This window comes from Delphinus delphis, chromosome 2 (assembly GCF_949987515.2).
Source record: "Delphinus delphis chromosome 2, mDelDel1.2, whole genome shotgun sequence".
In the NCBI taxonomy this organism is placed as follows: Eukaryota; Metazoa; Chordata; class Mammalia; order Artiodactyla; family Delphinidae; genus Delphinus; species Delphinus delphis.
This window is the reverse complement of record NC_082684.1, coordinates 23,978,148-24,002,416: the sequence shown is the minus strand read 5'-3', so window position 1 is coordinate 24,002,416 and position 24,269 is coordinate 23,978,148. Positions and strand designations below refer to the sequence as shown.

General features: G+C 39.6%; 1 protein-coding gene across 4 annotated transcripts in view; it reads left to right on the top strand.

The window, feature by feature from the left end:
• NRXN3 (neurexin 3) overlaps window positions 1-24,269 on the top strand; it is a 1,615,508-nt gene that overhangs the window by 1,219,046 nt on the left and 372,193 nt on the right. For all 4 annotated transcript variants that reach the window (XM_060004108.1, XM_060004110.1, XM_069540412.1 and 1 more), the window contains one exon: window positions 14,691-14,872. In XM_060004108.1, coding sequence (XP_059860091.1) covers window positions 14,691-14,872 — 182 coding nt within the window. The remainder of the gene's footprint in view (window positions 1-14,690; window positions 14,873-24,269) is intronic.

The window sequence follows — 24,269 nt, the reverse complement described above, 5'->3', positions numbered from 1 at the left end:
GATACCGGGTCATTGCTTTGGAGAATCTTCCAGTGCCCAATAAAACCTACCACCTATGTGACACAAGGTGAGGCAAAAGCTGAAGCTGAGAGATAAGGACAGACAGGATATATGGCTGAATAAAGAACTTTCAATTTCCTTTACTTAGTAGATGGACAAGTATCACATCATTAAAAAAAAAATACCCACATGAAAAAAAAGCTTCCAATCTGAGTGCACGTGGGCAATGCCTGAATCTTTTCACATGACTGACTTAATCGGAAGGCTTAATCTAACAGGGAGAAGCACGTATTAATTTAAATACGGCAGGTGCTATCTAAGTTTATTGCAAGAGCTCAAGACCAATTATCTTGTATTTTTCCATAAAATTGCATTTTCTAAAAAGAGACTGGTATGTCTGAACATATCAATCATAACAAATCTTCAAGCTTTGATGGAAGTGACTGCTGTTTATTTGCAGAATGTCATATCTGTACTGTTGAATCGATGCTAAAGTTATCATAGTAGAACTAAGAAGGGGGCCCGGGAAATTAGTTTTTGTAGACTTGCAGCCTGGCTTTGTGAATGGAGATTGGAGAGAAAGGCAAATAGCTTTATGTTCACTGGATATTATTTAAGCAAATCAATGTACATACCTTCAGGTCTTCCAAATGCCAAATAATATGTACTTGGGAGATTGTCGAGCACGATCTGGGTGCATTTTTATGATAATACAGTATCACAGTCTCACTTGGGGCTTAAAATCATGGCACTGGTCCTTTATAGTTGTGAAGTTCTAACAGAACCCTTAAACGATTATCTACCGGCACTCAAGACTCAATAACCACTCCATAACCAAATTAAACTTACCACTTTCATGCCCTAAGCTGTGCTTCCTTTTTTATCTACAGTTGCATTTGCCCAAATTTGAGAACTCTGAACCATCCTCAACTCCTTCCTTTTTTCTTCCCCAAATATCACATGGATCACCAAGTCCTTTTATTCTTCACATCTCCAGTATCCACTTCTTCTCATTTCTCATTCACATTGACCCAGGCTCCACTTGCATCTCTCACATCCTGGCTAAGGCAGTGCCTCCTTCTAGACCCACGTGCACACACTTTTGTCTCCTTCCATCTTCCACACCACAGCCAGAGTTATGTTCCTCGAATGCAGATAAGATGATGTTTCCCCACTGACCGAAATAGTCATTTTCAAACTTTCTAAACATTACAATTGTTTTTTTAAAGAACTTCTGTTAACATATTTACTAAGTAAAAGTTATATGTTTCAGACAGCTGAAAAAATATTTGGTGGAAAGTATGTTATAGTAGGTGTAATCCTTGAAATATTTTTGTTACTACAAAAGAGAGAACACTATAAAGACTTGGCTTGTCTACTAAGATACTGGCTTGTCTACTAAAGTAAAAAAAACCTTTATATGGCATTCATACTCGGCACTGCTCTCACTAGCCTATTTTCCACACCTGTCTTCAGCTCTTCAGCCTGCACACCACATCAGAGATGATGCTGTTTGTGTTTCCAAAATACACTGTGCTCTTTCACATCTTTGCTTATAGCCTCCAAGCAGAATGTCCTTTCCCCCGCCCCTTTAAAATCAAGTAAATACTTCTGCAGGCCAAGACAGTACAAACCTTTTTTTTTTCTTTGACATGTTCTCATTTCATTTTTTTTATTTTAATTTTTTCTTTTACATTGCCACCAACATTTATTGAATTTTTACTCTGTGCCAGGTACTGTATTTTTATTGAAATACAGTAGCTATACAATGTGATATAAGTTACAGGTATACAATATAATGATTTAAAAATTTTAAAGATTGTACTCCATTTATAGTTATTATAAGATAAATGGCTATATTGCCCATGTTGTACGATACATTCTTGTAGCTTATTTTCTTTTTAACATCTTTATTGGCGTATAATTGCTTTACAATGTTGTGTTAGTTTCCGCTGTTTAACAAAGTGAATTTTTGGATTGGGCTGTTTGTTTTTTGATATTGAGCTGCTTATATATTTTGGAGATTAATCGTTTGTCAGTTGCTTCATTTGGAAATATTTTCTCCCATTCTGAGTGTTGTCTTTTGGTCTTGTTTATGGTTTCCTTTGCTGTGCAAAAGCTTTTAAGTTTCATTAGGTCCCATTTGTTTATTTTTGTTTTTATTTCCATTCCTCTAGGAGGTGGGTCAAAAAGGATCTTGCTGTGATTTATATCATAGAGTGTTCTGCCTCTGTTTTCTGCTAAGAGTTTTGTAGTGTCTGGCCTTACATTTAGGTCTTTAATCCATTTTGAGTTTATTTTTGTGTATGGTGTTAGGAAGTGTTCTAATTTCATTCTTTTACATGTAACTGTCCAGTTTTTCTAGCACCACTTATTGAAGAGGCTGTCTTTTCTCCATTGTATATTCTTGCCATCTTTATCAAAGATAAGGTGACCATATGTGTGTGGGTTTATCTCTGGGCTTTCTATCCTGTTCCATTGCTCTACGTTTCTGTTTTTGTGCCGGTACCATACTGTCTTGACTACTTTGGCTTTGTAGTATAGTCCGAAGTCAGGGAGCCTGATTCCTCCAGCTCTGTTTTTCTTTCTCAAGATTGCTTTGGCTATTTGGGATCTTTTGTGTTTCCATACAAATTGTAAAATTGTTTTTTCTAGTGCTGTAAAAAATGCTATTGGGGCTTCCCTGGTGGCGCAGTGGTTGAGAGTCCACCTGCTGATACAGGGGACACGGGTTCGTGCCCCGGTCCGGGAAGATCTCACATGCCGTGGGGCGGCTAGGCCTGTGAGCCATGGCCACTGAGCCTGTGCGTCCGGAGCCTGTATAGATTGCTTTGGGTAGTACAGTCATTTTCACAATGTTTATTCTTCCAATCCAAGAACATGGTATATCCCTCCATCTGTTTGTATCATCTTTAATTTTCTGATTTCCCCTTTGATATCTTCAGTGATATCTTGGTTAGTTGTGTATTGTTTAGCCTCTGTGTATTTGTATTTTTTAGTTTTTTTCCTGTAATTGATATCTAGTCTCATAGTGTTGTGGTGGGAAAACATACTTGATACAATTTCAATTTTCTTAAATTTACCAAAGCTTGATTTGTGATTCAAGATATGATCTATCCTGGACAATTAGCACTTGAGAAGAAAGAGTATTCTGTTGTTTTTGGATGGACTGTCCTATAAATATCAACTCTGTCCATCTTGTTTAATGTATCATTTAAAGCTTGTGTTTCCTTATTTACTTTCATTTCGGATGATCTGTCCATTGGTGAAAGCGGGGTGTTAAAGTCCCCTACTGTGATTGTGTTACTGTCAATTTCTCCTTTTATGGCTGTTAGCATTTGCCTTATGTATTGAGGTGCCCCTATGTTGGGTGCATAAATTTTTACAATTGTTATATCTTCTTGGATTGACCACTTGATCATTATGTAGTGTCCTTCTTTGTCTCTTGTAATAGTCTTTATTTTAAAGTCTATTTTTTCTGATATGAGAATTGCTACTCCGGCTTTTTTTTTTTTTTTTTTTTTGCAGTGCGCGGGCCTCTCACTGCTGTGTCCTCTCCCGCTGCGGAGCACAGGCTCTGGATGCGCAGGTCCAGCGGCCACGGCCCACGGGCCCAGCCGCTCCATGGCACATGGGATCCTCCCGGACGGGGGCACGAACCCGCGTCCCCTGCATTGGCAGGTGGACTCCCAACCACTGCACCACCAGGGAAGCCCTCCGGCTTTCTTTTGATTTCCATTTGCATGGAATATCTTTTTCTAACCTCTCACTTTCAGTCTGTATGTGTCCCTAGGTCTGCTGTGGGTCTCTTATAGACAGCATATGTAGGGGTCTTGTTTTTGCATCTACTCAGGCAGTCTATGTCTTTTGGTTGGAGCATTTAATCCATGTACATTTAAGGTAATTATCAATAGGTATGTTCCTATTACCATTTTCTTAATTGTTTGGGGTTTGTTATTGTAGGTCTTTTCCTTCTCTTGTGTTTGCTGCCTAGAGAAGTTCCTTTAGCATGGTTTGGTGGTGCTGAATTCTCTTAGCTTTTGCTTGCCTGTAAAGGTTTTAATTTCTTCATCAAACCTGAATGAGATCCTTGCTGGGTAGAATAATCTTGGTTGTAGGTTTTTCCCTTTCATCACTTTAAATATGTCATGCCACTCCCTTCTGGCTTGCAGAGTTTCTGCTGAAGGATCAGCTGTTAATTTATGGGGGTTCCCTTGTATACTATTTGTTGCTTTTCCCTTGCTGCTTTTAATATTTTTTCTTTGGATTCTATTTTTGATAGTTTGATTAATATGTGTCTTGGTATGTTTCTCCTTGGATTTATCTTGTATGGGACTCTCTGTGCTTCCTAGACTTGGTTGACTATTTCCTTTCCCATATTAGGGAAGTGTTCAACTATAATTTCTTGAAATATTTTTTCAGTCCCTTTCTTTTTCTCTTCTTCTTCTGGGACCCCTATAATTCGAATGGTGCACTTAATGTTGTCCCAGAGTTCTCTGAGACTGTCCTCAATTCTTTTCTTCTTTTTTCTTTATTCTGCTCTGAGGTAGTTATTTCCACTATTTTATCTTCCAGGTCACTTATCCGTCCTTCTGCCTCAGTTTTTCTGCTATTGATTCGTTCTAGAGAATTTTTAATTTCCTTTATTGTGATGTTCATCACTGTTTGTTTGCTCTTTAGTTCTTGTAGGTCCTTGTGAAGCTTTTCTTGTATTTTCTCCATTCTATTTCCAAGATTTTGGATCATTTTAATATCATGACTCTGAATTCTTAAAACGGCCAGATAGAACCCTAGGACAAATGGTGGAAGCAAAGCTATACAGACAAAATCTCACACAGAAGCATACACATACACTCTCACAAAAAGAGGAAAAGGGGAAAATATCATAAATCTTGCTCTCAAAGTCCACCTCCTGAATTTGGGATGATTCGTTGTCTATTCAGGTTTTCCACAGATGCAGGGTACATCAAGTTGATTGTGGAGCTTTAATCCGCTGCTCCTGAGGCTGCTGGGAGACATTTCCCTTTCTCTACTTTGTTCTCACAGCTCCCGGGGTTCAGCTTTGGATTTGGCCCCGCCTCTGCATGTTGGTCGCCGGAGGGCGCCTGTTCTTCGCTCAGACACGAGGGGGTTAAAGGAGCAGCTGATTCGGGGGCTCTGGCTCACTCAGGCCGTGGGGGCGGAGGAGGGGCACGGAGTGCGGGGCGGGCCTGCGGCGGCAGAGGCCGGCATGACGTTGCACTAGCCTGAGGAGCGCCATGCATTCTCCTGGGGTAGTTGTCCCTGGATCCCGGGACCCTGGCGGTGGCGGGCTGCACAGGCTCCCCGGAAGGGGGTTGTGGATAGTGACCTGTGCTCGCACACAGGCTTCTTGGTGGCGGCAGCAGCAGCCTTAGCGTCTCATGCCCGTCTCTGGGGTCCGCGCTTTTAGCCGCAGCCACGCCTGTCTCTGGAGCGCCTTTAAGCAGCGCTCTTAATCCCCTCTCCTCGCGCACCAGGAAACAAAGAGGGAAGAAAAAGTCTCTTGCCTCTTCGGCAGGTCCAGACTTTTTCCCGGACTCCCTCCCGTCTAGCCGCGGTGCACTAACCCCCTGCAGGGTGTGTTCACGCCGCCAACCCCAGTCCTCTCCCGGCGCTCCGACCGAAGCCCGAGCCTCAACTCCAGGCCCGCCCGCCCGGCGGGGGAGCAGACAAGCCTCTCGGGCTGGTGAGTGCCGGTCGGCCCTGATTGTCTGTGCGGGAATCTCTCTGCTTTGCCCCCCGCACCCCTGTTGCTGTGCTCTCCTCCGCGGCTCCGAAGCTTCCCCCCCCTCCACCACCCGCAGTCTCCGCCCGCGAAGGGGCTTCTAGCGTGTGGAGACCTTTCCTCCTTCACAGCTCCCTCCGACTGGTGCGGGTCCCATCCCTGTTCTTTTGTCTCTGTTTTTTTTCTTTTTTCTTTTGCCCTACCCAGGTACGTGGGGAGTTTCTTGCCTTTTGGGAGGTCTGAGGTCTTCTGCCAGCGTTCAGTAGGTGTTCTGTAGGAGTTGTTCCTCGTGTAGATGTATTTCTGGTGTATCTGTGGGGAGGAAGGTGATCTCTGCGTCTTACTCTTCCGCCATCTTCCCGGAAGCCCCCCGAAACTATTTCTAGAGTACTGTATAGCGTACCTGATAGCTATTTATTTAAATTCATTTTACTGAAATACAGTTGATTTACAGTGTTGTGTTAATTTCTGCTGTACAGCAAAGTGATTCAGTTTTACGTATATATATTCTTTTTCATATTGTTTTCCATTATGGTTTACCACAGGATATCGAATATAGTTTCCTGTGCTATACAGGACCTTATTGTTTATCCATTTTATATATAATAGTTTGCATCTGCTAATCCCAAACTCCTAATCCATGCTTCCCCAACGTCCCTCCCTCTTGGAAACCACAAGTCTGTTCTTTATGTCTGTGACTCTGTTTCTGATTTGTAAATAAGTTCATTTGTGTCATCTTTTAGATTCCACATATAAGTGATCTGATAGCTACTTTGATCCTTACTCCAGCTCTCTGAGATCCGTGGGCAGGAGTGGTATTATCACTTTCTTAATCATCGGGCAACTAGGCACAGTGAAGATAAATGATCATGATAGATACAGAGAAGGGACCTTAATAGTTGAAGGTTCTTTCTTTTGCCTAACTCTGACATAGGTTCTGTGATTAAGAGATATGTGTCACAGAAGAGATATGTCTCACAGAAGCAGGAGTAATAACTCTTAGAAATATTAGCCAACTTTTTCGCGAATACCATGTTTTATGAATTAGAACCATAAATACCCCAGGGTCATCTGTTTATATTGCCTGGCCCCTTCAAAGTGTGAAGTCCATATAAATCAAGAATTTAAATCAAAGCACTGGAAATAAGCAACTACTCTTCATCTATATTTCTTTTTCACAGAATATTCATACTTAGAAATCCCTTGATTGCTCTTATTACAGAAGGTGTTTCAAAGCTGTGGAATAAAAGGAGGAAAAGAAGGCAGTTAAATGCACTCTGAACCTCCCGTTTATTCTAGCTATGTCCCGTGAGATGTCATCAGAAGGAACGAGTTCCAAAAACTGCTACAGAAGAGGCTGTTGAGTTATTATAAAATGATCATTTTTATTTTTCTTTTCATTCATTTATATTTTGCCTAAGGACAAATGTATATAAAGTCTTTGCACTTAGTTAATGCTCTGTAAAATAGAATGATAACATTGCCATTCTTAAATATGTTACTTTGCTTTTCTACTGTGTATTCTTGTTAAATCTAAGATGTATTTTCATATATATATGAAATATATATCCTGAAAACAGTTTTCAATGTAATTTAGGAACTGAAGGGTAAACATAAAACAAGTTGGCTAAAAGTGGGTGTGATTTTCTTATCTGAGCCTGCCAAAAATTCACCAAAGAAAAATCATTCAAATGTCTTTGCAGTTAGATTTCTTTTATAAATTGGAAGCTATTACATCATAGGAGATGTTGTGAACCCTAATTGATGAGTATTTATAAAATATTTCCACAATGAGATGAAATGACATAAAACTGAGATGGATTAATGGGAAGATGCCTGAATGACAGTGTGAAGATATGAAAGTATAGCTGAGCCAAGTTCTGTTGATTAATTCAGCAGCATTTATTTCCTGAGCATTCACAGTGTTGATAGAGAGATAAATTAAACAACCCTGTCCTTCAGGAGCTCATGGTACAGAAGGGTTCTGAATTTTCATTTTGTTTGACAGTAAGACTTAATATATATTTTCTTAAACCTGAATACTGTGTAATTTCCTAGGACTTACTTTGTTTTGCTATATAAAAAACTAGCTCCGTTATGAAAGTTAAATTAAGTTGACTAAGTTAATCTCTGAAATAAACCTCATTACAGAGTCCAGTCTTCATAATTTAGAATTTTATGAGTATGGAGTAATTAATCAGGAATAGGCTATTGTCTGACCTTGCTTTGTATACTTGATAGAGAACAACTTCATATTAAACCATTGTCATTTAAGTAAGATAAAATGATCTGGATCAGCCCTCTACTGCCATTTCCATTGCGTGGGAATTGAGTTTCCATCTTGTTTGCTGTTGTTTATTTTTTGCCACATGTTAGCAAACCATTGTCTTTCTTCTCTCCATCATTATCCCCATCCCCACACAGATACATAGATAAAGTCAAAGGAAACATATTAGGGCATACAGTTTGACACAGTAAAAAGAATGTAGATCATTAAGTTAGATAGATCTGGATTAAATTCCTGATTTCTTTGGGTCCTAGGCAAGTTTTTTTTTTTGTTTTTTATTTTTTGTTTTTAACCTCATTCTATATATAGCTTTCCTCATCTTTAAAACTGGAAGAGTGACTGTTACAGGCTGAATTGTGTCCCCTCAAAATTTATATGTTAAAGTCATAACCTCCACTACCTCAGACTATAACTGTAATTGGAGACAGAGTCTCTAAAGAGGTAATTAAGTTAAAATGAGGTCATTAGGGTGGGCCCTAATCCAATGTGACTGGTATCCTTATAAGAAGAGGAAATTAGGACACAGATGGGTAAAGATGATAGGCCACGTGGTGACACAGGGAGGGAGAAGAACATTTAGAAGCCAAGGAGACAGGCCTTAGAAGAAATCAACCCTGCTGACACCTTGATCTCGGAATTCTAGTTTCTAGAAATGTGAGGAAATAAATTTCTGTTTTTTAAGTCACCCAGTCTGTGGCACCTTGTTTATGGCAGCCCCTAACAAACTAATACAGCAACAGTATCTAAAATGAAAGATATAGGAATTTGAAATATTATACTGTATGCTATAATATATAGTGAGTGATTCATACATATAGCTAGTATGATTATTGATATTAGTAGTAACATTAGTGTCATAATTAGCATTGTGAAGCACTACCAAAGGTTTGTGAAAGAAATAATTGCCCCAAAGGAAAAAATAATGAGCTTGTGAAAATTCTTTTAAGCAGGGGGAAGTTTAAGTGTGTCCCTGGAAGCTTTACTTTAGATCAGTTTTAATGTATAGAGCCTCATATACTTTCTCTCTAATAGAGGGATATGCTCTGAAATGTTGCCTCCATGTTTTCTGTCTTAATGCCCTTTGGTTTTAATCATTCTTTCTTTAAGAAAGAGAAAGAAATTGCCCCTTATGGAGAGAGCCCTTACCTTGCCTGAGCATTGTTTAAGAAATGGGGTTTGGATCTCCCCAATGATGTACTTGACTCAGGCAATGTTGTCAGTTCCTCAGTTAGCTGAGCAGTAAATCTGATCATTTCTTTGCCAAAGATAAAGGATGTTCTTTAAAATACATGAAATTTCTCTCTTAATGTTCAGTCCCTTCAGTTTTGCTTTATTTAAGGCTACTTTATCATCGGTTTTGGTGTTTATTTTTAAAATTTTGGAGTAGAAAAAGTAGATCATAATAAACCATACATTGAATAAATACATTGCAGGGCTCTTTCTGAAGTCTATGTCACGTATCTCGTATTCCCTCGTGGCTCCCTCTGTAATGCAGACATTTTGTTGTTCATAGTTTTTTTCATCTGTTATTTACCCTCCCCTTCTCCTCGTGGAGCTCTTGGTCTCCAGGAATTCCTTTAGGGAAGCTATCATACATCCCATGGGTCAGCAGGACAGCTTCTCCCCTGTGGAGGGGAGAAGGCAGAATTAAGAAAGGGAAGATCCGGCTCTACTCTCAATTCCAACACTTAACACCAAATCAAGTCATTTGATCTCTTTGAGCCTTTGTTTACTTTTCTATTAAAACAGTAACAAAAATATTTGCCATTAACACTTCAGTGGGTACTGGGGAAAGAGACATCAAATGAGATGCTCCCAAAGAAAGCAGTTTGAAACCCATTTGAAGCTATGGAATTATAAGACCCTACTGTTATGAACACTCCCAAAAGAGCCAGGGGTGTCTGTAAGGGGACCCATGGAGCAAAGTAAATATGTAAAAGAAATTGAGAAACTGTGTTTTTCAAGTCATCAGTCATTACGAGACCCTTGAGCTCTATATATCTTCATTTCCTAGAGGAGATACTTGTCATTTTCAAAGTCTTTCCATTTTGGTTTTATTATCTGTATGATAATTGATATGAATAAAAGATAATTGTAAGTTAATAGCAATAACTACATCTACTGGCATAATATATTTTATGTCCTTGATAATCTATTTTCCAAAAGGATTTACCAATTTACAGTAAAGAATGCAAATGTGAATAAGGTTTTGATGAAAGAGTAATAAAATAGAAATAAGGAATAGGAACCTGATATAATAGAGGTAAACAGACACACCTTGGTGCCTTGATATTTTATACTAAATTCTCAGGCAGTGTTCAAAGAGCACCAGAGAAGGAGTCTGACATCTTGTTTCTTATTCTAGTTTACCTACCAGGTGGTTTGCATGCTAAGACTTATACTTATTACTTAATTTATTATTCTACCTGCTATACTTTTCTACTAGCAAATTATCTAGTTCTCTATATTTTTTTCTATTTTAATTCATTTATTATTGAAGTATAGTTGATTTCCAATGTTGTGTTAGTTTTAGGTGTACAGCCAAGTGATTCGGTTTATATATATATGTAATATGTATATATAATATATATAATATGTACATATTATATATACATATTATATATATTATATATGTATATATTATATATAATATGTACATATTTTATATATATATTCTTTTTCAGATTCTTTTCCCATATAGGTTATTCCAAAATACTGAGTATAGTTCCCTGTTAGTTCTCTTTAAACTTAACTCTTTCAGATCTCCCTTGGGAGATGCTTCCAAACTTGTTCCATTTTAATACCAGCTGAACATTATTTCAGAAAGAGCTAATTTGTTGTTTTTAAACAGAAATATATAACCGACATTATATATAAATGCTTTTCTGGAGCCATTTTATTTATAATTATTTGATGGGGAAAATAATAAATTAATTCCAGGTAGTCTATTCTATTTTCTAACTAAACTTTCCTTTTTTTATACACATACATACACACACACACATACATGCATATTAATGCACATATGTATATATATATTATTTTTATATCTAGTGTAAATCTTAAAGTGGACCATGATTCTATTCCTGTTGGTATCCAGAAAAGTAATATGCTCTACGTATATGGAGCTGCCAAAATCACCATCAGCTCCATCCCAGTAGCGAGCTGTCCAGTTATGAAAACAATAAGCCACGCCCATTGTTGGTGCTTTCGAGACAAAAGAAGTTGTGTGTTATAAAACATGTCATGCTTGTTGACTGTTTGAAGATGAGTATATCCACCTTATCATGGCTAATGGTGACAGTGTGGAGATTCCACTCCTGAAATACTGTGTTGGTTGGAACTCAGCAAAGCAACTTCAGCTGCTTGCAAACTTGCAAACCCTGCAATGTTAAATGGCCAAAATACCACCACAGCATGTTTTTCATCAGTTGAATGAATCACTTTTTGTTAGCAAGCAGGACATTTCCATGGTTCTGATTATTAATAAATGTAGCATGATCTTAGTACCAGCATACTGAGCACAGTGAGAAACCAGCAATCAGAAACGCTAGTCTCTTTCTCGGAGTAGAGAGCATGTGATTAGGTATTGCATGTCTTAGAAGTGAAAATCGTTAATGGATTAAAGAGGATTCTTATGGTTCCTGGGATACTCCCAAAAAGTTGATTTGTAATCCACATTTAAAAATAATAAAGTTAACTTTTTAATTTGAAAATGTAAAGTTATTCCATGTTCCCCCTGGGACTCTAGGCATTTTATATTGAAATTAACAGAAAGCATGTATTTATCTTTAAAAACCATGCAAGACAACAAAGCTAATTAAAGAAGAAAAAAATAACAAGTTATCAGAGCAGAGGGTTGTAACTATTAATTAACTTCCTCTAAAGCCAGCATTGGACTATGGAAGCATTCAGGGTCTTTAGTCACACTTACTAGCAAATTCAGTACCAAGAATACATTTTAAAATTTATTTCTATATAGCAGAAAAAGCTGTATGCTAAGGACTTTGTACCTTTTATGACCTTTTCAGCTATAAAGTTAGAATTATCTAACATAGTGATATCCTAAATTCAGAACAACAGAGGCAGTAAAAATAATTTAAATTAAAAAAAATTAAATCATATTCTCTTTCTACTTATCGTAATATTGTCATAGTGTAGTTTCACTCTTTGTTTATTTAAAAATTGAAGTCACAGTGACCTTCTAGCCACCACATATAAGAAGTTGTGTATTTATCTTTTAAAATGCTCTTCCTCTTTGTATTCTTTGTATTGAGAATACTGAACAGGGCAGTGGGTGAAATATAAGCAGAGTAGAAAGTTTGTAAAGTTATTTGTATGGTGAGAAAGCCAGACTAGCTTTTGAAAACATGTCAGATTTAGGGGTTATGGCTTTGTTTTCATTCTGCTTCGTTCTTACGAGAAGGTGTGAAAAAAATGAAGTACAGTCAACTTTACATCATTGGTATAGTTTATTGTAGAATGATATTAAGCTACAATGAGTATATGGTAAAGCCAGGCTTTTGGAGGCATGAGGGTCCAGATGGAGACTTAAAGGAGGTGCCACTTATTTAAGTCAGATACTTGGGTCTCTGTTTCCAAGCAGGGTTAACAAATGAAATATTCCATAGAACTGCTGTGAAGACCCAGCTAATAAATCTGAAACACACTTTGGCAAACTGTAAAGCACCGTGTATATGTTGCTACTGTTATCACCTTTTGACTTTTTCTTTCTGTAGTGACAAAATTATTTCCTGATAGAGTATGGATTTATTTCTGTAGCAGAATCCACTATATATTTAGGATAGAATAGGGTAAGATTTTATAAATTGCCACAAAATGTCACAGGCTGATTTGCACTTTTGGTGATTCTATATATTAATCACTGAGTAACCTTCAGTTTTCCAAATAAAGAGTAAAGAGAATGGTGATGACATTTGTAATCATCTACAGAAATGGAATTATTTAAATTCTTCACAGATGGTGAGATATCAAGAGTAAATCATTATATCCACATTTCTAATTTTAAGAATCTTTGAGGGTGTTGGTGGATAATAAGGAACAAACATTGTTTTGCATGTAGAATTAAACATAAAGTTTCCATACTACAATCCCAAATTTTCCAGATGACTGTGGAGGGCTTTTCAGACACCATCCCCTAAGAACTGAGAAACTCGTAAAAGGAAAATAATGTTATGCTGCATACAATACACAAACTGATCATATGGGAGCAACTAGAATACTGACCTTTCAAAGAGGACAAATTAGATTCTATATGCCTCAGAACACAACGTGGCTTCATGCCTTAGAAGAGGATGGCATATGACATATACTCCTAATTCTAGCCTCATAGCAGCTTAGTCTGTCATTTCTAAACAAGCTGAATAACTCATTTCTTCTTGAAACAACATAATTCAACCCAATATTCTCTGTAAAGTAAATTGATCAGTGATTGAGATTTTTAGTAAATGCTAGAGATATATGAATGCTTGTCTAATGGTGCTTTAAAACAGTTTCAAGGATTGGACTATGTTCAGTGGGAAACACAAGAAAATCTAATGCCAGATGTTCTCTGAACTTTGAAATGAGTGACATGGAACTACTCACTGTGGGCGACATACACACAATCATAGAAACTACAGTGGTGTAGTCTGTTCTGGCTACCAAATCTGCATGCTTTTTCCCAAATTCAGATTTAAAAACTTGTTTGTAAAAATAGATTTTTTGAAATTTAGGAGATGCAAATATTTTCTTTATTTGTCTTCCTCTTTGTTTTCTAAGTATTTTAAGTCAATATATTTTTACTAACCCCTGTGTTTATAAATTATAAGAGTTAAAACACAAGTAAATATTAAAAACAACGTTGAACCCACTAGTCATAATTGATAATACTGCTTTTCATGATCAAAATTCATTAAATTGAGGGTTTTTTCCTATGTCTCCTATGTCTTCTTTTTGAAATTTAGTTTGGAAAGGAGCTAGAAACTGTTATAGAATACCGGATAAACACCACAACTTGGGGAAAAAATATAGAGTTAATTTTTTAAAGACCTCCAGAATTAATTTTTACCACCTTTTTTATAGCAACATAAGAGGGAAATAGGCAAATGCTTTGAGTCATGTAACTTGGTTTTCTCAGGCTTTCTTTTCTGTGAGGGTGACAGAGGGCACAGGCAGGAAAGGAATAACGGCTTTGGACTTCCACGTTACCTTTAGTTTTGTGTGGCCGTCCTGGAACTGCTCCCTACTCCACTGACCAGAATATTCTGATAGCTAAGAGATGGGGGAACTAGTTTCCTATCTCCTGCCTGCCCTGGCCTAGATTGAAGAAGGCAGAAAAGCTGTTTGTCCCAAGGTAGCAAAGCTCTCAGACACAGCATGTTATCTGCCCTCTGCCCTTATACAGCAGGATCTGAAGATGCGAGGAATGTCTCTGGCTAGCATCGGCTTTGTTATTAACTCATTTTGCCTGCATCTTTAATTTGGGGTGACAGCCGTCTTCCAAGGCTTTGGATGCCATCCCTCTTGGTCACCATATTCTGGCACGTGGCGGCCATTTCTCGCCACCGCTGCCTGTGCAGAGTCTCAGCAGTGTACCCACAGCTGGCAATACGCACTGCAGGGTCCTGACGGCTCCCTCTCTCCTTGCTTTCGCAGCTGGTGCCACGTACATCTTTGGGAAAAGTGGAGGCCTCATCCTCTACACCTGGCCGGCCAATGACAGGCCCAGCACGCGCTCTGACCGCCTGGCTGTGGGCTTCAGCACCACCGTGAAGGACGGCATCTTGGTGCGCATAGACAGCGCCCCAGGCCTCGGGGACTTCCTTCAGCTTCACATTGTGAGTACTGGACTGTGGCCTGGATTCTCTTGTCTTCCTGGTGGTCTGAGTTGGTGAGGCAGATAAATGCACTGGAACATTCTAGATAGACATGGCAAAGGGGCACATGCTTGTAACGTTGCCTCAGTGTGTTAGAGCCACACCCGGGAGGTGGTGTGTATTAAGCCTCATTCTACCCCTCAGATATGAACCATGATACCCAGAGGGTACCTCGGGGATAGAAAATTTAAAAGTCTTCCTGTCCAGACTCCCTCCCCTTCTGGGTGGTTTGACCTGTCATGAAACACTTAACAGACCACTTAGGTGTAAATAAGAGACTGACCTGGTATGGTTCATCTTAACCTGGTGCAAGCAGCAAGGCCACCTTGAGTGTCAGTGATCTCCTAAGTTGGGGGGATCAGCAAAGGTTTGCTGTAAAGGGCCAAATAGAAATATTTGGGGCTTTTCGGGTCATAAGTCTCTGTCAGAGCTACTCAACTCTGCCATTGTTAATGTGAAAACAGCTATAGACAATACATTTTTATGGAATATGTATGACTATATTCCATAAAAATGTATTTCTAAGAACAGGCTGCAGGCTGTGCTTTGGTGACCCCTGCCCTAGCCTGCAGACTTTCTTGTAGCGACATAAAGAACATGTGATAAAAACTGAGGCCACAGTGGGTGGGGCAAAAAGAATCAGCACATTGACCAAGAGTTGGTGTATTTGTGTGTCTTGTATATCCAGTAGTTTGCTTGTACATATAAACCCAATAGGATTGCACCCTCACTCACTGCAGATCATTAAGAACACAGTGCAATTCTAAGAAATTAAAATGATTTGGAGGAAAAATTACTTCGTTGTGAGGATAGAAAATATTTTTAGAGCCACAGTTAACCCATTTTATCACCTGTGCAGTCTGCAGTTAAGAAAGTAGGCTAAAGAAGGATATGATTCTCATCCGTAAGTACCCAAAGTGCAGCCACCAAAAGTAAAGAGAGGAATTGTTCTCATTAGGTAGCAATGGCAAGGCTAGGAAGAATGGATTTAATTTGGAGCAATAAGAATTAGGTTTAAATAGTAGGCGTGGAAAGCAGTTAAGAGGAAAAGTCAGCGGGGGATTACCACCAACCTCCAAAAAGGAGGAAAAGCAACATTTACTGGGAATCTTTGAATGTGAGTTTTGCTAATGTGCCTATCTACCGAGGAAAGCAGAGTGAGATTTCGTTGCTGGGCTCTGGAGTGGAGGTGGCTGGCTGGAACCAGAGCAGCAAGTTCAGCCCTGGAAGCAGTGCCCGTCTCCAGCACCTGCTCTTCCAATATGCCTTGGAAACAGGAGCAGCTGGAAGGAAGAGGCCTAAGCTGGAAGCCTGTCTGATCTCAGAGTGAACCAGAGCAGGTCAAGACTCTGCTTAGGAATGCAGGGAAGGACTGCTTGGAAACGATCACCTTCAAAACGTAGAATAGGGGTCTTGAGAAGAGTTGTGAACCTTTAAAGCTTCCTCAGATGCTTCAGGAACCATATGGCACTATGAACCTGAGCTTAAGCATCGTACAAAGCCACGCCAAGGAGCACAGAGGAAGGCGGCCATAGTTAGTACAGCTTATCTTTATTTGGCCTGTAAGAACCACCATAATTTACAAGACTGTGAGATTTATGCTGCATATAACTTAATGAGTATTTCATGGCAGCTATAACTAGTCTATTATTAACAGCTCACTTTCATTTTCTTTTTTTATTCAGTGTGACTTGCTAGGAAGAATAAGATTTGACACAGCCATGAGCACCTTTATCGAGTCAGATAATGTGCTACCAGTTTATCCATTTCTTCCCATTCCCGTTTTGTAAAGTGTCTCCACTTTTAAGAGAAATGTTGTTTGTTTGTTTTTTTTCTGGTAGTTTAGTTGGAGTTGGCAGTGTTTTTATAAAATGGATATGAGGATCCTGGGAACTTCAGGGAGGAACCAAAGCATTCCATGTTAAATCTTAAAAGCAAAACTACCAGAAATCTTACATCAAAATATGTAGAGCCCCCTGGGTATTGTAGACTTATTCCAATGATGCTTTCATTGCTTAAACATTCTGGAAAATTCCAACAGATTGTCCTTCAGAGCTTGGGTTAGGAAATGCCATCTGATATTTTTAGAGAAAAGTAAAAGAGACCCTACGATGTAAAGAAACCACACCATTCTGGAATGGACCCGACATGCCTGTGACCCTCTTGAGCATGGGAACCCTTCATTGGTCTAGTAATTTCAAATCATTTTCTGTTCACTAATGGATCGTTTCTGGTGTCTACCAGAGATAGAAAGTGTGTGTGACTGTATTCCAGTAAAAATGTACTTGTAAGAACAGGCTATAGGCTGTACTTTGGTGACTATAGCCCTAGGCTGCAAAGGTCCTCCTAGAGATGTAAAGAATATGTGATTAAAAACCGAGGTCAGAGTGGGCAGAGCAAAGGGAAGATTTTTTACCACATCGGAGAGGGAAGTTCCAAGTGGAAGGTCAAAAGACTTGATGACAAAATCCAGCCTCTTGTTTTGGACATTTACATAGACGCATCAGGAGAATGAAGCCATAAATACCTACTAATTTTATATGACTTTCACAATCTGTCATAGTGGATTTGTTTATTAAACACAGTTTGTTTCCTTGTACTAAAGAAAATTACTCAAAAAGAAAGGAAGCGCCACTACTGAGAGCAGAAAGGGTTGGACAGGAGGTAAACGATTTCATTCCCCCTTGCAGTGCCCGGGCTCTGGCAAGGGACACATGTGGGCAAAGCTTCATTCTTCGAGTGCGGGTGTTAATTGTGGAAATAACCAAAAATACCTTGGTGCTACTTCTGAGTTGTTGTCAAGCTAGTACATTGCTCCAAAACAAAGTGTAAACTCTGAAATTAGTGTGTGTGGGGCGCAGGGGAGAGCACGAGAGAGGAAGGAGGGAAAGAGATTGAGAGTTTGTGTTTTATATACAGCTGCTGAAGGCGATTCCTAGGAATTCCTGGAGGTTTTGAGCAGTGGTAACACTGTCATTGGAATAAGCCCTTTTTACCCCCCAAGTTAACCTATTTGAGGGAAGAGGAAATGCTCTTCCAAGAACAGGGGGAGTGTGACCCCAAGATGAGCACTCACACTAAAACAGACTCGCCTATCGTGGAGACCCCAGAGTAGGAATGGCAAAGAGGCTTCATCTCGCCTGCCCGCTCTGAGTGCCTCTCGCTCTCTCAGTGCAAGCACTGCATTGGGAGGATTCGTGAGAGCAGTAGGTAAATCCAGCAAGTAGGAGTTCTGGCTTCCACTAGCCATGTCTGCCACTCTAGGCTGCACACAGCCCTTCCTCACATGCTTGAAGTCTCCCATATCTCTTCCTTTGTCATCTTGAAATCCCCACACGTTAAAAACTCTGTAGGGAAGTAGGTATCTTTTTCAACTCTTAGTGCCCTGGAGGTCTTTGAATCACTGACTAATTAGTTTAGTCAGTCTTCTTATTATCCTTACCCCACCAGGCTAAGGTCAGCTGCTCTGACAGGGTTTGAGTTCTGTTGGGATGGTTGGGAAGCAAGAAGGAGAAATTAGAATGGCTGATTTGGGGACATACAACATTTGGGGGGATGGCAAGAATTTATGGAGAGAGCTTGGGCAGAATGAAGGCATTGGTGCCCTAGGGTGAAGAATTGGTGCAAAGAGAGAGACACTAAGACAGAGCTGGGTAGGTGCCGTAGGCACAATTTTTCCTGTTTCACAGTTTGCTCAGATTATCTGCTGTTCTCACCGAGTGAACAGAGGCTCTTCTTTCTTTTGCTGATTTCTTTTAAACCAAACGTCTTCCCACTCATCTGGGCCCCGTGGTGACTACATAGACTTATTAAATAAGGCAAGAATTAGATCATTAAAAAAAATCAGAGAAGGCCAAGAGATCAAAATAATTCAGAGATTGCTTCAAAGTAGCTTACATTTCTTCGTTTTTGGTTCACACTTCTGTGATGTACTATTTTCTGTGTCAATTATTAATCGTGATATTAATGAAATCACAGACAAAATGTGTCTGACAAAGGCAAAAAGATCTTGGCTGAAGTATGTGTTCATGAAATAAAATTCTGTGGAGGGGAGGGTATCATAGGGCAGAGGGATTTTTACAAATTATTGTTTCAAATATAAGTTCTCTCCACTGAAATCTATTGTTAAGAAATTAATCTGCTCAGTATTTGGAGAGAAGCTATTCCTGTGAGTGGCATCTGCCTACCGTCCCTTCATCTAGGCTCTGTGGAGCAGTGTCAAGTTACACTCACCTTCTTTATACAACAGAGACCAAACTGAATAGGACCAGAGAAAGGATTACCATGGAGTGCTTACTATTGCCATCCTGAAACTCTTGACAGAGATAGCTTCTCTTTATATAGTTAGCTTCCCTTTATGTAGTTAATGCAGGGTGTAAAATTAGCTTCTCTTTATGTAGTTAATGCAGGGTGTAAAAAAGACATCCTATTCATTTTATTCTCTCTGTGTGTAATTTACAGTAAATCCTCTTGGATTTATTTTTTAATTATGAGCCTTTCAGGAACAGTGGAAATTTATGTGTCAGGACATCTGTTTTGTTTGACAAGAATCTATAACCTTCCCCAACTGTTTCCCTCCTGGCTTATAATGTAGATACTTACATAAACCAAAGTAGAAGAGAAAGGGTAGGTATTGTTCACACTGACCTCCTTTCCAAAATGGTAAAGTGTTCTCTTTCCAAAAACCTGCCCCCCCCCCCCCCCCCGCAAAAAGACTGATGATATTCTCTTAGTGTCAGGTTTGGGAAATCAGATATTTAAGTTTGGCTTGTATAGCATTGTTTTCCCATAATTTATAGCACTTGAAGAGACTTCTGGAGAAAAAACGGGAGCAGAGCTGAATTATGATAAATGGTCTGTTGCTCACATCTATTGCATGTATAAATTGCTGGCCTGGATGCTTCACTTGGCTGTCCCCGTGTGGGATATTTACAGCAAACCATCAACATCTTTTGGGTTAGTGTTCAGTGAGTTTAGGTGGCTGTTAGCTTAGGTTCATCTCTGGATTTGGCCGGTGGCAGAACTAGACTGGGTTCAGGCATTGTACATGGGGGGCATCTGCAGAGGAGTCCAGAGGAATATTGACATTCGAGGCCGGTAACAAGTAAAGAGGGAAAGAACAAGAAATCAACAAAGGTGTCCACCAGATGCAATTTTGCTTCCCACAGAGTGCTGCGCGCTGCAGGTTAGCTCTGTATTTCCTTTTGCTGCTCTTTGTTCTTAGTGAGAAAGGCCTCTTTGGGTTTTCTAGCCTTAGGAGCTTTTCCAGATCATTAGCCACTTCTGTGGAGAGGGCCTGCTGGGGATCGTCTCTGTAGCTCCCAGCTTGGCCGTTCCATCCCGGCGGAGTTGGAGGAGAAGGTGGGAGAAGGGAGTGGAAGGGGGTTTTGCGGAAGCGACTGCTTATGTAAGCTGGACCAGAGGCAGCACCTGCATGGGAGTTGAGTGTGTTTCCTCAGATCTTTTGTTATTTCCAAGGTGGCTCTACCTAAATCTGTTGACTTTGATTCCATGCTTCATGTTGAAAGGCAGAAGCTGTAGTAGAAAAATGTGCTTAATTTGTGATCAGACGATTTGGATCTGAGTCTCATTTCTGTCCATATCCAGTGAGCTACTTGGCTTTCAGCAAGTCACTCCACTGCTTTGAGCTTCACCTTTCTCTTCTTTTAAATGGGCACCAAACAGCTTACCTAGTAAGGATTTCCTGAGGTTCAGAGGAGATAAAGTATTCAGAAGTTGTTTTGTTGTTGGCAAAGGACTGCATGAAGATAGAATGGTAGTTTTCTTGATGAAATATCCAGCAGGTGATGACTTCATTCAAGAAAAATATATATATATATATAATGAAAGGAAGAACATGTTTTATAATGGAAAGCAGAATTTCATTTTAAGTATTTTTGAAAGTCTACTTAGACACTTTCTGCAAGCAAATTCCTATTTTATCTGATCAAAAGCAAATTTTTGAATTAACCAAATCCACAATTGAGACTTTTGGTGTGTTCCGTTAGCACGCGGTGAAGAACCCAGTTTCCGCTGAGAGACGCCTGGTTAGGTCAATAGGCTAAGTAGAATCCTGCAGCTTCCTGGGTGTCTCATTGCAGGGCATTATGTCTCTACAGTGTCATGAGGTGATGCACTGTGCTTCTTCTGCACTTCAGTACAATGTTCCAAAGGGCTCTACGCTTACCAGTAAAAGTGTAATCCACCCTGCCCTGAAGTTCCTTCTTCAGTCGTATGAACCCTATCTCATCTTGCCTAAAGAAGATGAAGGAGGATGAGGTGGTGGTGGTGGAAGGGGGGGAGGAAGAGGAGAAGAAGGAGGGGAAGACGGAGGCGAACAAAACAATAACCACAAACAGCACCATGAGGAGAGCAAAATCTTTCTAGGCGATGAGAGTATAAAAGTGGTTTGAGGGGCTTCCCTGGTGGCGCAGTGGTTGAGAGTCCGCCTGCCGATGCAGGGGACACGGGTTCATACCCCGGTCCGGGAGGATCCCACGTGCCGCGGAGCGGCTGCGCCCATGAGCTATGGCCACTGAGCCTGCGCGTCTGGAGCCTGTGCTCCGCAACGGGAGAGGCCACAACAGTGAGAGGCCCGCGTACCGCAAAAAAAAAAAAAAAGTGGTTTGAGACCCACCATGGGCACCAGATAAAGACATAAAGGACTTGGCCCTATACTTGGGCATTAATAGAGCCCAGAAAGGGTCATTGCTAGAACGAGCATCCCAGTATGGGTACAGCCAGATCGAGTGGAGATGAGGAGCTGCTGCCACCAAGTAAACTGGAAACATAAAAGCACATGTACAGGTAAAAGCATCTCATAGATTTTTTGATTCGTCAAATATAAAAGAAAAATGAATGATAAATCTAGTGTGCGGATGAAAGTTACAGTAATACAGTAGTAAAAATTGAGTTGGCAGAGCATGTAGAAAGTATTTTATGGCTGGTACACAGTTATGAGAAATGAGGCCAAATGACCATATCTTTCTCATTTATCACTTACACCAGTGACCCTTTGACTGTTAACTGATGATAGTCCTGTTTCAGCATCCTCAATGCACACATAATATGAATTTAGAGAAATTAGAATTAAGAGAATTTAGCTCATGAGTGACATTCTTTATACGTGAACTGAGTGTTTTTTTATGTGCCAGGCTAAGTGCTATGTTTTGGGGATACTGTGATCAACCTTGGCTCACATAGAGCTAACAGACTTGAAAGAACACAGTGATTAAAATATGAGAAATTAGGTTTTCTACATATTTATGAGATGATGTATTGAAACTCTTGCATGGCTCCTGGTATATAGTGAGCTTTCAATCAAGGATAGCTTTTAATATTATTGGTACTGTTTTTTCAATTAACTTTTCTTTAAGTCAGAGAAAACAATATATTTTATTTTCCTAAATAATGAATAGACTTTTAATCAGATCTTTGAGATGTCAACTTAACTAATATAAAATTCTAAGGAAGCATCAGGATACTACTGATTTAAAGTCAACCTGGTAGCATATACCCTAGATTATTGCGGTTATCAAATAGCTGAACGAGTTTTGAATAGCAGAGGCTTTTCAGACAGATGAATCCAAAGTGCAACAAGCAAGGCAAACCCTAGGCACCATCAAGTGAGTGCTGGGGCTCATATGACTTAATGGCAAGCCTACCTTAATGCTGTCGTTTAGATGAATTATCTCATTGACCCACCACTTACACTGTTACTAGTCATTACTCCTGGGGTATTGTTCAGGGCAAGAAATAACTCACAAACTCCCTGAAGCTATAGACGACGGATTTTAGATCCCTGGCTGCATTCAGAAGGCATGGACCTCAGCATATTGATTGGGGAATTCATTAGCCACCCACCCCACAGCATCATGTGCTTAGATCCTGATGCTGTCACTGGGGCTGTTTCATCTTGTTAGTGTTTCCCCGATTGATGGCGGAGGGAACTGTATAACCATATTAGCCTCAAAGATAGTACTGACCGCCAGACCTGTCATTTCCCAGCCTGAGATGACACCTTTGGAGCCTAGAATCACTTACAGACATTTAGATAAGCGCTGCTGATCGACCAAACTAACCTTCATCCCAAAGTCAGTTCATACTCAGGATGACAGGAGATGATTGGCAATTCAAATGTCTCCTATTCTATTCTTGACTCCTTAGTTAACCTCTTTTAATTCAGTTTATTTTTCTACTCCATTTTCTATAAATTGGCAGGTAATTTAATAGCATTGATGGTTATTTCCTATATTTGCTTCAGACTATATCTTTAGAGATCATCTTACGTGACTACCATTGCTGTCGCTCACCACTAATACTGACAAAGTACCAGGTACCAGACATTGTGCAAGGCCTTTGTTTATTTTATCTTATTATGAGCTCGCAACAACTCAGTGAGGTAGTCACTATTAATAGCCTCAGTTTATAAATGAGGCAACTAATATTTAATGAAGCTAATGAATTTCCCAAGATAGCACTGCTAATAAACGGCTGAGCAGGCTTTCAGATCTAGTTCTGATTCTTAACTACTATTACACCCCGATGAAAGCTTCAGAGTAGAAAGTGTACTGGTGATGATTTTAATTCAACACGTATTTATGAAACGGCAATTTATTTGGAGTTGGTGGAGATATGAAGAGGTTTAATATCAAGGAGGGAAATAAAAATTGTACATATGGCTCCGTTTTAAGGGAGGTTGGGCTGTATACCAAGGAAAGTAAGAATATTACTGGTTGTAGACATTGAAGAAATGGACATGGACAGGGTGGGTCAGATTTGGGCTGGTGGAATCTGGAGAAGGAACACGCCAGATGAAGATGCTAGCATGAGCGTAACCTCAAAGGAAGGAAATCCAAGTTATATTCTCAAATTAGGTGTTCATTGTGTCCAGAATAAATGAGTTGAGGGAATGGGCGGACAGTGTGGCATGGCAGACAGATCCCGTGTTTTAGAGGAAAGTGGTCTGTGATTCAAGGTCTAGCTTTGCCTCCAACCAGCTGTATGTCCTTGAGTGAATTTTTTGACTTCTCTGTAAACTAATAATGTCACCTCGCAAGTCTGTGTAAAGATTTATAGTAATGTGTGAAAATGTTTAATGACTCTTATCTGGTCTGCGATAGATGCTAAACTAATGATAGCTATGTTTTGGGTTTATTTATTTTTTTCTTTCCAGGTACTTTAGGCCTGTAGTGGGGAGAATTTGAATGATTGATAGATTTCTTCTGAAAGCAGTGAGAAGACATTTTGAAAGTTTTTGAGCAGAAGACGAAATGCCCAAAGCTTAATTTTTAGGAAGATTATTGGGCTCCATTGAAAGAATGTTTTTCAGTGGGTTCAAGAAAAATAAATAGCAGGT